At 59.6% G+C, this 12912-nt stretch overlaps 1 protein-coding gene across 1 annotated transcript; it reads left to right on the plus strand.

Moving 5' to 3' along the window:
- Positions 1-483: 483 nt before the first annotated feature.
- On the plus strand, positions 484-12428 carry PYGM (glycogen phosphorylase, muscle associated). The gene is made up of 20 exons (XM_047824080.1): positions 484-770; positions 1814-1915; positions 2016-2094; positions 2182-2285; positions 2669-2800; positions 4058-4169; positions 4256-4338; positions 4926-5069; positions 5400-5492; positions 5740-5886; positions 6010-6173; positions 6449-6563; positions 7099-7200; positions 7553-7700; positions 7994-8052; positions 8180-8321; positions 8776-8983; positions 11483-11617; positions 11831-11897; positions 12011-12428. The coding sequence occupies exons 1-20, from the start codon at positions 528-530 to the stop codon at positions 12158-12160; spliced, it is 2529 nt and encodes an 842-aa protein (XP_047680036.1). The 5' UTR covers positions 484-527; the 3' UTR covers positions 12161-12428.
- Positions 12429-12912: the final 484 nt, after the last annotated feature.

Here is a 12912-nt window from a genome sequence, read left to right on the forward strand (position 1 = left end):
CCCGACAGCCTTCCTTGGCTTCTTCAAGGAGCCCTGACTGAGGCTGAAATCTGCCCCCCCCCACCCCGCCCCCAATCCATAACCCAGGAAAACGACCCAGATCAGGGCAACCTCTTAGCCAAAGTCACAGCCCCAACGGCTCCAGTCAAACCGCAGGCCTCTCAAGGCCACACTGCCTGCTGCATCTTGCCTCTGACCCTGTGAAAGGCAGAGACGGGCACCAAAGACCCCAGTGGGCGAGGCCTGGAACAAGTGGGTCAGCGCAGGCAGGGCTGCGAAGGAGCCAGGCTGGGCCTGGCCTGGCCCTTGTGGAGCTCCGCTCTGCTCTCCCTGCCCGTCTCCCTTCTCCTCCCCTTGCCCCCAAAATAGCTCCCTGAGCCGCCCGGCCAAGACCCTCCCATCGCAGGGGGAGGCGGGGCAAGCTCCCCAGAGCCAGGCTTTAAAACCCCAGGCAGCTGGGGATCTCCACTCCCTGGCTGGAGGCACTGCTGAGGCCACCCATCAGTCCGGCCCGCCCTCCTGCAGCCATGTCCCGGCCCTTGTCAGACCAGGAGAAAAGGAAGCAAATTAGCGTGCGTGGCCTGGCCGGCGTGGAGAATGTGACGGAGCTGAAGAAGAACTTCAACCGGCACCTGCATTTCACACTTGTGAAAGACCGCAATGTGGCCACCCCGAGAGACTACTACTTTGCGCTGGCCCACACCGTCCGCGACCACCTCGTGGGCCGCTGGATCCGCACGCAGCAGCACTACTACGAAAAGGACCCCAAGGTGCCGCTCGGGGCATCCTGGGTGGGCAGTGGGCTGGGGGCCCCAGCAGGGGACCGGGAGAGCTCCACCAAGCGGCAGCCCTTCCAGGGGTCTGGCTTTTCTGCAGCAGCGGGTTCCTGACATTGGAGGGTCGGGAACGGTGGGCGCCATGGCCAAGTGCGATGGGGTGCTGGGGCGATCCAGGCAGTGAGACCTGGGGCGGGGGCAAGGCCGGGTGGCGCGGGTCAGGCGGGCTGGGGGCAAAAGGCCTAGCGCTCGCTCAGAGAGCGGAGGGGCTTCCGGTGGTCAGGGAGACCCCTGCGGGTGGTCAGGGCGGACCTGAAATGGAAGGGTGGGTCATTACATGTGAGTGTGGTGGTGCTGGTGCGAGGCTGCGGCAGCTGGGGTGGTGGTAGCGGGATCAAGTGTCTTTGGGGTCACGGTAAATGTCAGCAACCTGATACTCCTGGGCAGGGGAGGGGGAGGGGCAGGCGAGTGGGGCAGGGAGGGGACCCAGGAAACCAGGAGACCCAGCATCCTGGATTCTGGTGCCTCTCTGTCCCCCTTCCCGGGGCTGAGGCTTGAGGATCAAGGGGACCTGGGCCCTGCAAGGACAGAAGGGGGCCGACTCTAGCCGTGAGTCAGTGTGTGTGACCTTGAGTAAATGACTGGTTTCTCTAAGGCACCTTAGCCTTCCCCCTCTTGGGGAGCACTTGCGGGGGCTTCTCTGCTCCCCGATTCCCCGCTGGGCTGTTGGGAGGCTTGTGTGCGATGGAAGAGGGTCTCGCCTGTCCTCGGCACCTCAGTCCCTGAGGTAGATATGGCAGCTCCCTTTTCCAGACGAGGAAACGGAAGCTAGGAGAACAAAAGTGATGTGTCCAAAGTCAGAGGAAAGGCTGGACCGGTACCCTCCTGACGGGTCCTGAAGCCTGTGGTGGGGAGAAGAATAAACAGGGACAGGGCTGGCACGTGCCAGGCCCCCGGAGTGGGACAGGAGGTGTGAGAGGCGCTGGCTAGACGCCGGAGGGCTGACCCCTCCCCGACCCATCTGTCTCTCTGGGCAGAGGATCTACTACCTGTCTTTGGAGTTCTACATGGGACGGACGCTACAAAACACCATGGTGAACCTGGCCTTGGAGAATGCCTGTGACGAAGCCACCTACCAGGTGTGCAGGGGGACGGGAGCGGGGTGAGCCTGAGATACTGGGGGACTCACCTGCTGGCCCTTGGCCTTGACCACTGCCACCCCTCCCCCCACCCCTCCAGCTGGGTCTGGACATGGAGGAGCTGGAGGAGATCGAGGAGGACGCCGGGCTGGGCAACGGGGGCCTGGGTCGGCTGGCCGGTGAGTGGATAGGGTGGCAGGGGTGGGGCGGGCAGAAGGGTTCCTGTGTGCCGGGTCCCTGACACCCACCTCCCCGTAACCCCCTAGCATGCTTTCTGGACTCCATGGCAACACTGGGCCTGGCTGCCTACGGCTACGGGATCCGCTATGAGTTTGGGATTTTTAACCAGAAGATCTGTGGGGGCTGGCAGGTGAGCAGCCTCGGGCCCTGGCCTTGTGGGGCCCTAGGCACGATGGAGCGGACCCCCCCCTTTGGTCATCCAGCTCCGGATAGATCCAGAACCAGCCTCAGCCTTGAGAGAAGGCATCCTTGTTCCTTCCCCCTGGCCCCAAAGCCTGCTGGTTTTGCACAGGCACCCACACCTGTGCCACCTCTCAGACTCCCACGCACATACCATGTCCCATGGGATATGCCACCAGACCGGGGGTGGGCGCCACCCCAGGGCCCTTAATTTACACGCCGTAGAGGGCCCAGCAGGGCCACTGCTCCTGCCCTACCCACTGCCTCCCGCGGTGTGTGTGAGCCTGGGTCTGACACTGCCTTTCTTTCTCCCCTGACCTGCCTTGGACTCAGATGGAGGAGGCCGATGACTGGCTTCGCTACGGAAACCCCTGGGAGAAGGCCCGACCCGAGTTCACGCTGCCTGTGCACTTCTATGGCCGAGTGGAGCACACCAGCCAGGGGGCCAAGTGGGTGGACACACAGGTAAGGGTGAGGCCAGGGAGTGGGGGGAGCCCCCAGGGAGGGGGAAGCAGGGAGGAAGAGGCTCTGGAAGAAAACAGGGAGATATGGGGAGAGAGCCTGGAGACTACCGGACTCAGTGCTATTTACAATGAAGGGCACTGAGGCTCAGAGAGGTTAAGTGATTTACTCGAGGTCACACAGCTTGGGTCAGGAGAGGCTGGAGACAGGGTCACAGAGGAGCCAAGCCAAGCACAGGGCCCAGGGGGAGGAGAGAGCCTGCCGTGCTCCACCAGTGCCCTTCCCCCGACCTGGCTCCTTTCCACCCCACAAGACTCATCCCAGAATAATCACGGTGACTTGACTCCCCCCAGAAAGGGAGACAATTAAAACCTTGAGAGAGGAACTGACTTGTCCAAGGTCACACAACAAGTGAGAGGGGGCCTGAAGCCAAACCAGGTGTCTGAATCTCAGCTCAGTCAGCTCTCTTGCCATGGCTGTAGGTCATAGGCCTCCAGACGGCTGCACAGAAACCTCTAGGCTTTCAGAATGGGCCATTGTCGGGCTGTCATTTATGATAAGATTCAGTAGGGGCTCTGGCTGCCCCCTAGCTCTGTGCTCTCGGGCCAGTCCCTTCCCTCTCGGAGCTGCACCTTCCACTCTTTTCCAATCAGGGGCTAACTTGCTTCGGTGTTGGGGAGAAAGGGCACCGGGCCTTGGAGAAGTGCTTATGCCCCCAGCCCCGTGGTAGCGGGCAGCTGTTGGCAGCAATGATCGCCATTTGCTAATTGTGGGAGGTGGGACCAGCATTAGTCACTGCTAATTAGCCCGGTGGTCAACCAGGCATATGCCCTTCGGATGGACTTGACGTCTGTGTCCCCTTCAGCCAGGCCCCGGGGTCCCCCAGCCCTCTGATGAGTCCAGAGTATCTTCTAGATTGTGCTCGGGCCAGGCGGGCCCGCTCACCCCCATCACTGTAGAGTGGCCCCCAACGGAGCCCCGCCTTGGGCTTCAGACTCATCACTGCCCCCTGTAATCCTCGCAGGCAGCCGGGCAAGGTGGGATGGGGGTGGGTGGGGAGACCCCGGGGGGCCCTCTCTCTATGGATGAGGCCCACAGAGGTTGAGAGGTTGGCTCACGGTTACCCAGAGTGGGCAGTAGAACCTGGGGCTGGGGGGTTGGTGCAGGGTGGAGACAAAGGCAGGAGTTGTGGCTCTCGGGGGCCCCCCAAGTCACGTGGCAGATACCCAGCTCCTGCCACCACGTCCGACACGCCTGCAGGTGGTACTGGCCATGCCTTACGACACTCCTGTGCCTGGCTACCGTAACAATATCGTCAACACCATGCGCCTGTGGTCGGCCAAGGCCCCCAATGACTTCAACCTCAAGGACTGTGAGTTCAGCCGCCTGCCCGCACCCCTGCCTGCCCCGGCCTGTGCTCAGCCTGGGCCCGACACTGTCCCCACTTTCACCCCTCAGTCAACGTCGGTGGCTACATCCAGGCTGTGTTGGACCGAAACCTGGCGGAGAACATCTCTCGCGTCCTGTACCCCAACGACAACGTATGTCACCTCCTGGGCTGGGGGCGGGACACCTGAAAGCCTAGGAGAGGGCGGAAAACGGGAGGGACAGCCTCTGGCGCCCTAGTGACACCCAGGACATATCCTTTGTTTTTTTAAGTTTATTTATTTATTTTTTAGTAATCTCTACACCCCCAACGTGGGGCTCGAACTCACAACCCTGAGATCAAGGGTCACATCTCTTCTGAGTCAGCCGGGCGCCCCGCAGCACCCAGGACGTATTGTTGGCTCCTGTCGTGTCCTGTTCCCCACCCCCGCCCCCCAAGTACTTTTGGTTCTTTAAGAGGACACCTAAGTCCTGGGGGCAGCGAGTTGGGGCAGGGCACTTTGGGGGACCTGTTCCCTGGCGATGCCGACAATACTCCGGGTCCTCGAATGCCCCCGTCCTCACACCATCCCCTCCACTACCTGGTGGGTGAAAATCCCCTGGGTCCTGGAGGCAGGGGCTGTCCAGGGCGCAAGGGGCTTGGTGTGGGCAGGAGTCTCCCGGCCACGCTGTGGCACCATCAGAACCCCCCACCCCCCACCCCCCACCCCCTTGACTCAGCCCTGCCTTGAACCGTCCCTAGTTCTTTGAGGGGAAGGAGCTGCGGTTGAAGCAGGAGTACTTTGTGGTGGCCGCCACCCTCCAGGACATCATCCGCCGCTTCAAGTCCTCCAAGTTCGGCTGCCGTGACCCCGTGCGCACGAGCTTTGACGCCTTTCCGGATAAGGTGCCAGGCCCCAGGGCGGGCCCCCCTCTACACCTCCTGTGATGCATGCCATCGCCTCTCCCCTCCAGCCTCAGGCTGCCCCCTCATGTCGTAGATGAGGAAGTGGGGGCTGGGGGTGTGTGTGAGGGTGGCCTGTTCGGGATCCTCAATCGATGGGCACCTAACCTGGGAACCTCCCTCCCCCTCCTGCCCGCTGCTGCCCCCCCCCCCCGAGGGCCGCCACACCCAGCTCCAGGCTGGAACCACGCGGAGGGGGCTCTGAAGGGGCAAAGGACAGCGACCATAGCCTTGGTTTGGATCCCAGCCTGACTCCCAACCCCCTCCCCGCAGGTGGCCATCCAGCTGAATGATACCCATCCTTCCTTGGCCATCCCTGAGCTCATGAGGATACTGGTGGATCTGGAGAGGCTGGACTGGGACAAGGTGGGCTCCGGGACTCTCCACCCCCGCCTGAGCCTCTCTGTCTCAGGGTTGCCTTTCCCGGTCTGGGAAGTAGAAATCCATGAGGGCAGCCCGCACAAAGCAGACAGCAGCGTCAGGCCCCGAGGACGAGTGTCCTAGGACCTGTCCCCCAGTGACAGGGCCCAGGCTCCTGGCCGCACTCTGTGTGTGTGGGGAGCCATAGGGCTCAGGCCCCGGGGTCCCTGACCGCCCCCCTCCTCTTCATCAGGCCTGGGACGTGACGGTCAGGACCTGTGCCTACACCAACCACACGGTACTGCCCGAGGCCCTGGAACGCTGGCCCGTGCATCTGATTGAGACGCTGCTGCCTCGACATCTCCAGATCATCTACGAGATCAATCAGCGCTTCCTTAATGTGAGTGGAGGAGGCCTGGGCTGGAGGGTGCAGGGCTGTGGGTAGAGTGCTGGGGGTACGGGGCTGGGGACCTCGGCTCTGGAGGCCGCGGCGGCGTCTGAGCTCTGGGCTCTCCCTGCGCAGCGGGTGGCAGCCGTCTTCCCGGGGGACGTGGACCGGTTGCGGCGCATGTCGCTTGTGGAGGAGGGCGCAGTGAAACGCATCAACATGGCCCACCTCTGCATCGCCGGGTCGCATGCCGTCAATGGCGTGGCCCGCATCCACTCCGAGATCCTCAAGAAGACCATGTGAGACCCGCTCCCCAGGCCCCGCCCCCCGCTGGCCCCGCCCACCCCACGCCCCTCACCACCTGACCCCAGCTGGCCCTCTCCACAGGTAGCGCAGCTTTTATGAGCATCATGGCCCTGATGTCCAGTACAATCCCGTCCCCAAATGATCTCCTCTCACATACAGCCACACCCTCATCCCCAGGCCCCTCTCAGCAAGAAACCAGGGTAGGGCCTCCAGGAGGAGACCTTCGTCCCGCAGGGGTGGGTAGTGACCCTCCAACCCCGTCCTGCAGCTTCAAGGACTTCTACGAGCTGGAGCCACATAAATTCCAGAATAAGACCAATGGCATCACCCCTCGTCGCTGGCTCGTCCTCTGTAACCCCGGGCTGGCAGAGGTCATTGCTGAGGTGAGAGGTCACTGTGTGGCCAGTAGGGGTGAACACGGGTCGCTACAGGGACCAGCTGTGCATGGACACGTAGGTGGGCCACTGCAGGGGGCCCAGTGGAGGGCCGAAATCCACCCTGCGCTGCGTTCGCCTAGCTTTGCATGTGCCTGGAGGAGGGGGACCATTTTCTTGTTTGCATGAGGACGCTCTGTGGGCTAATGGAGGCCTGGCTATGGAGGTCAGCCTCGGAGAGGGTCAGGACAGGTCACATCTGAAGTGAGACTGACAGGAGCAGAGATTGTGAGCAGGGCGTCAAGGTCACTGTCTGTCAGAGGAAAAGGCCAGGAGAAAGGCCTGCTGGGGTCCCGTGAGGTCAGCCATCAGAGCTCAGGGTCCAGCGGGAAGATGGTGGTGCCCACACCACGCCCCAGCGGGGAGGCTGGCGAAGGAGGGGTTGTCTGCAGGGGGTGAGGCCTGGCTGACGCCGGAAAGGGACCTTTCTGTGCGGGAGGCTGGAGGAGGGGTGTAGGCCTGATCGACAGCCACCGCCCCACAGCGCATCGGGGAGGACTACATCTCCGACCTGGACCAGCTGCGCAAGCTGCTCTCATACGTGGACGATGAAGCCTTTATCCGGGATGTGGCCAAAGTGAAGCAGGTACGGAGTGCGGCGACCTGGAACACTGGTGCCAGGGCGGGAGGAAGCACGCTGGAGGCGCCAGCCCCCGGGCCCGGCTCGGGGATGGCCCGCGGGGCCTGTCTCCCCAGCAGCCTCGGGCCTGGTAGACGTTGCCTGGAGTCCAAGGTGACAGGGCATCATCTGACCGCACTGGAAGAGTGCTGGCATTGATTAGCGATGTCTGCCCTGGCGCACGCAGGGATAAAGGTGGCGAGCGAGCCTTCTGAACGCTCCCTTTCTGGGAAAGAAATGACACTGTGGGATCTCCTGAGGCTGAGGCCCGTTGGTGAAGCTCTCCACCCCCCCCCCCCACCGTCTTCCCTGCCTTCAGGAAAACAAGTTAAAGTTCGCCGCATACCTGGAGAGGGAGTACAAAGTCCATATCAACCCCAACTCGCTCTTCGACATCCAGGTGAAGCGAATTCATGAATATAAACGCCAGCTCCTCAACTGCCTCCACATCATCACCCTGTACAACCGTGAGTGGCAGGGGTGCCCTCTGTCTCTTGGCGCTCCCCTCTGCGTAGCCGCCCCCCCGCCCCGTGTACCACGTACCTCCTAGTCAACGTCTCCTTTGGCCTCGGGACAGCTCTTGGGGCATGGACTTACCCCCATTTCATAGACAGGCAAACTGAGGCTCGGAGAGGGGAAAGTGACAGATCGGAAGTCACATAGCAAGCGGTTGCCCAAATCAGGCCTACTGTCTAGGGCGCTGGTGGATAGGTGTCGTCAGGAGGCCAAACCTGGCCCGCTGATCTCTGTTTCTCCACAGGCATCAAGCAGGAACCCAATAGGTTTGTTGTGCCCCGAACTGTGATGATTGGAGGGAAGGTGAGGAGCCAGGCCGCAGACCGCGGCTCTGATCCTTTGACAGCCGGGTTGAGGTCAGCCTGGCTGGGTTGCAGGTTAAGGGTAGGGGGCCAGGCTGTGGAGCTGACCCCAGACTGTGCTCCCACAGGCTGCCCCTGGATACCACATGGCTAAGATGATCATCAAACTCATCACAGCCATTGGGGATGTGGTTAACCACGACCCAGTGGTAGGAGACCGCCTCCGTGTGATCTTCCTGGAGAACTACCGAGTCTCGCTGGCCGAGAAAGGTGGGGTGCCGCCCGAGGGACGCTTTGATTAGTTCAGTCCCAGGAAGGGGTACTGGTCACCTGTTCCTGGGGTACTTGCACTTGGAAGACGAATCTGGACAGGACAATGCTCAAATCATGAGGATGTCCCCCCACCCCCACCCCGATGGCGGTGGGGGGGTTCGGGCAGTACAGGGTGAAATTATAGGGAAGATTTGCCCTTCAAATCGTGCACACAGTGGGGCAGGGGTGGGGAGAGAGTCCAGTCCAAGTTCAGACCTCAGATGGCCAACGATCACCAAGCAGTGGGGCGGAGTGGGGTGGAGGGGCTGGCGGTGGGAGGGAGATTCAGCTGGTGACTGTGGGAGGGTTGGGGTGGAGGGGGGCTGTACCTCGGGCCAGCCTAACTCCACAGTCCCCAGCTGGGGTGGCACCTTCCCTGGAGCTGAGTTTGTCCCCTGCTGCCGCCCCACAGTGATCCCAGCTGCTGACCTCTCCGAGCAGATCTCCACTGCAGGCACTGAGGCCTCGGGCACCGGCAACATGAAGTTCATGCTCAATGGGGCTCTGACCATTGGCACCATGGACGGGGCCAACGTGGAGATGGCGGAAGAGGCGGGAGAAGAGAACTTCTTCATCTTTGGCATGCGGGTGGAGGACGTGGAAAAGCTCGACCAGAGAGGGTATGGGGGTCAAGGGCTCCAAAGTTCACAGTCCATGGGCAGGAGGCCCCGAGGAGGTGTGGCTACTGGAGGGTAGGGCTTGGGAGCAAGGGGCATACCTGGAAAGGCCGGCCCAGGCTGCACAAGGTCTCAGTTATGGCCATTAGGGTTCCGGAGAACTTTTGGGATGACTTACAACAAATGAGGTTAACGGCATGGGAAAAGAAAGAAGGAACACAACACTGAAGGAAAAGGAGCAGAAAATGATATCAATCGTAGGCTATGATATTATTGCTGGAATTTCTGGAAGTAAAATTGAATTCTTAGCTCCCTGGCAGGCATGGCAAAAGGGGAAAAATGAGGACAGTAAATACAGCTGTGCTTGTGGCCAGAAATGCGGTTCTCCAAAGTAGATATTAGATTTCTTAAAATTTGTTAAAAAAATTTTTTTCTTATCATACAAGCAATATGTGCTCCTTAACTGGAAAAATATGAAACCACAAAGAATAACAGTCATTCATAATTTAATCACCTGTTTTTACTTTTTTAATGTTTATTTTATTTATTTTGAGAGAGAGGGAGAGAGCGAGGGGGCAGGGAAGGGGCAGAGAGAGGGAGAGAGAATCCCAAGCAAGCTCGGTGCTGACAGCGCAGAGCTCAACGTGGGGCTCGAACTCACGGACTGTGAGATCGTGACCTGAGCCCAAATCAAGAGGCGGATGCTTCACCGACTGAGCCACCCAGGTGCCTCACTGTAGTCCTATCTCTACGTGTATCACTATGCGTGTGTATATATGTAGGGTTTTGAAAGTTGGGACTAACACATGTACAATTTTGAAGCCTGATGTCCGCACTGGTGAGGCATTTTCCATGTTACTAAATAGTCTTTATTTAAAAATGTTTGTATAGGGTTCCATCGTATGGACATGCTATAATTTATTTATCCGGTTCCATACTGTTGGACATTAAGGTTGATTTCTGCTGTTTCTTAGTGTAAATATCACTGCGAGCCTATCCTTTTATATCTAGGCCCACATCTCTATTTCCTGAAGATAATTATTAGAAGGAGATATATTTCTGAGTCAAAAAAGTATGAGACCGGGGCGCCTGGGTGGCTCAGTCGGTTGAACGTCCAACTTCAGCTCAGGTCAAGATCTCAGGGTTCGTGGGTTCGAGCCCCGCGTTGGGCTCTGTGCTGACGACTCAGCGCCCGGAGCCTGCTTCAGATTCTGCGTCTCCCTCTCTCTCTGCTTCTCCCCCCTTGCACTCTGTCTGTCTGTCTCTCTCTCTCAAAAATAAATAAACATTAAAAAAAAATTTTTTTTTCAACGTTTATTTATTTTTGGGACAGAGAGAGACAGAGCATGAACGGGGGAAGGGCAGAGAGAGAGGGAGACACAGAATCGGAAACAGGCTCCAGGCTCTGAGCCATCAGCCCAGAGCCCGACGCGGGGCTCGAACTCACGGACCGTGAGATCGTGACCTGGCTGAAGTCGGACGCTTAACCGACTGCGCCACCCAGGCGCCCCCAAAATTTTTTTAATTAAAAAAAAAAAGTATGAGACCTTCTTCTCCTCCTCCCTTCTTCTTCAAGTGTGAGTTCTTAAGGCTTTTGATGCATATTGCCAAATTGCTTTCCAGAAAGTTGGTAGCGGCTCACACTCCCACCACCTGCTTCTGAGAGCTGGCATTAAATATTGAAAGGAAATTTCTCCTGTTGGGCTTGACTAGGAAGTTCAGACTTTATCCTTTGGATAGGAGGGGGACAGGACATGTGTTGAGCCAGATCCAACACGTTCAGAAGCAGGCTCCAGGAGGACAATTTTGGGTGTAAGGTGGAGGCCGGACTGCGGGGGGCAAGGTGCAGGTGGGGGCCCAGCGTGGAGGCCGCCGCGCCATAATGCGAGGAGAATGGCCCGCACTGCCAGTGCTGGGGATGGGGGTGGGGGACATTGTTGAGGAGTCGCCCTTGGTTGCCGGTTGGAAGTGGGGAGGCGAGGAAAGAGAGGAGACTGGCCTCGGGGAGGGTTTTGAACCCAGGTGGCTGAGGGGTGGTTGGACTGCTTCAGAAAGCGGCGCACGGGAAGAAAGCTGGCGCCAGGCCAGCGATGGGCTCGGTTGGACGGTCCGAGTTTAAGGACGGTCCGAGGACATGCCTGGTGCTTCCTCCTGGGGCCCGAAGGCGGACGGACTTGGGAGAGGGAGCGAGAAAAGCATTTAGGAAGGAAACACACTGGTTAGGAGAGGTGGTGGTGTATGGGAGGGAAAAAAGAACACTTGGTTTGGGGCCTTTGGCTCAGACATTTACCTTTTTGCCGTCTCCAGGCCTCAACTACACAAGGGGGATGAAAAGCTGAGCAGAGAAGGGAGAGGGTCCTCCAGAGGGGTGCAGCAGCTCCAGGGAGGGCCGCCGCAGGCTGGGGCCTGGGTTTCGGCCCTGAGGCTTAGGACTTTTTGGATTTTCTCTGGAGGAGGAGCCAGGAACTCCTGGCCACAGTGCTGACTGTTCTTCCCCCACAGGTACAACGCCCAGGAGTACTATGACCGGATTCCGGAGCTTCGGCATATCATTGAGCAGCTGAGCAGTGGTTTCTTCTCCCCCAAACAGCCAGACCTGTTCAAGGACATCGTCAACATGCTTATGCACCATGACCGGTGAGCTGGTTGGCCAGGGAACCGTGCAGGTGGGGCTGCTGGGCTGAACTGGGCTCAGGTGCCGTGTGTGGGGAGGCTGGGTGGGGGTCCTGGGCAATTGGGGCCAGGCTCTTCTGGAAGCAGTTTCCCTCTCCTGGCCCTCGCACACCATCAGGACAGCACGGGCTTGGCCCTTGATCTCATGGAGCTTCCTGCCTCTCTGTTCCCTTCCAGGTTTAAAGTCTTTGCAGATTATGAAGATTACATTAAGTGCCAGGAGAAAGTCAGTGCTTTGTACAAGGTGAGGGGCCCTGGGCCAGGGGTTGGCAAGGCTTTGGTGGCCCTGGATGGGATGTGGTGGAAGCTGGGGACCCCACCGGCACAATGAACCCAGAGCTCTCTTTTGGCTTGTAGAATCCAAGAGAGTGGACACGAATGGTGATCCGGAACATAGCCACATCAGGCAAGTTCTCCAGTGACCGAACTATTGCCCAGTACGCCCGGGAGATCTGGGGCGTCGATCCTTCACGCAAGCGCCTGCCGGCCCCTGATGAGACCATCTGAGCCTCCAGACCAGACCCCAAACTGGCCCCTGAGCTTGTTTGCAATCCCTTGGGCCAGCCCCAAGTCCCCACCCAGAGGGGGGATACTGGAGTTCGTTCTCTCAGCCTTTTCCTGGAACCTCCCATTTTCCCCCAGTCTCAAGGCCCCAGTGTCCAGTGTGACTAAGGACACTGCTCCCATCCTGTCCTCGGGCTCCCTGCCCCCTCCTATTTAAGGGTCTGACCAACTGCACCCACTCTTCAATAAATTGATTCTCCTTGGGAACCTCCTTACTCCTCTGTCTGTTGGGAAATATTTTTAGCTCTGGGCAGGCACCGCGGCAGCTGCGCAGTCACCGCGCTTTGCCCCCACAACCGGCAGGTGCGTCCCCTCCGAAGGAGGGGGCAGCCCATGGGGGCGGGACCCGAGACTCTCCAGCCTCCTTTCAGGCGTCACCCTCCACGCCTCTCTTCCCAGTGCTGTGTCCATACTAGGTCAGCGGCCTGCCAAGCTGGCCGGGGGCGGGGCGTCCTCCTGGGTGGGGCCCACAGGGGCTGGGAGCGGGGACTTGGGCCGAGGCCTCTAGGACTACCGAGGGTCCACACTGTCCGGGGCAGGACTTGGGAGGGGGAGGAGCCTGTGGGTGGTTGGCGCCTTCTTGACTCCGCCCGTAGCCCCGCCCCACTGCGGCGTTTAAGGGTCTCTGAGCAGGTGGCTACGCTTGGTCTAAAGTCTGGGGAGTTAGGGTGGGGGACGCTCGCAGACGGTCTGGG

Source organism: Prionailurus viverrinus, chromosome D1, assembly GCF_022837055.1.
Source record: "Prionailurus viverrinus isolate Anna chromosome D1, UM_Priviv_1.0, whole genome shotgun sequence".
Classification (NCBI taxonomy): domain Eukaryota; kingdom Metazoa; phylum Chordata; class Mammalia; order Carnivora; family Felidae; genus Prionailurus; species Prionailurus viverrinus.

Bases quoted from the DNA above. Each gene is read 5' to 3' on its own strand.
- PYGM (XM_047824080.1), top strand. From the start codon at position 528: ATGTCCCGGCCCTTGTCAGACCAGGAGAAAAGGAAGCAAATTAGCGTG. The intron at 2,095-2,181 runs GTGAGTGGATAG...GTAACCCCCTAG, and splicing joins GGGCCTGGGTCGGCTGGCCG to CATGCTTTCTGGACTCCATG. The intron at 8,322-8,775 runs GTGGGGTGCCGC...GCCGCCCCACAG, and splicing joins AGTCTCGCTGGCCGAGAAAG to TGATCCCAGCTGCTGACCTC.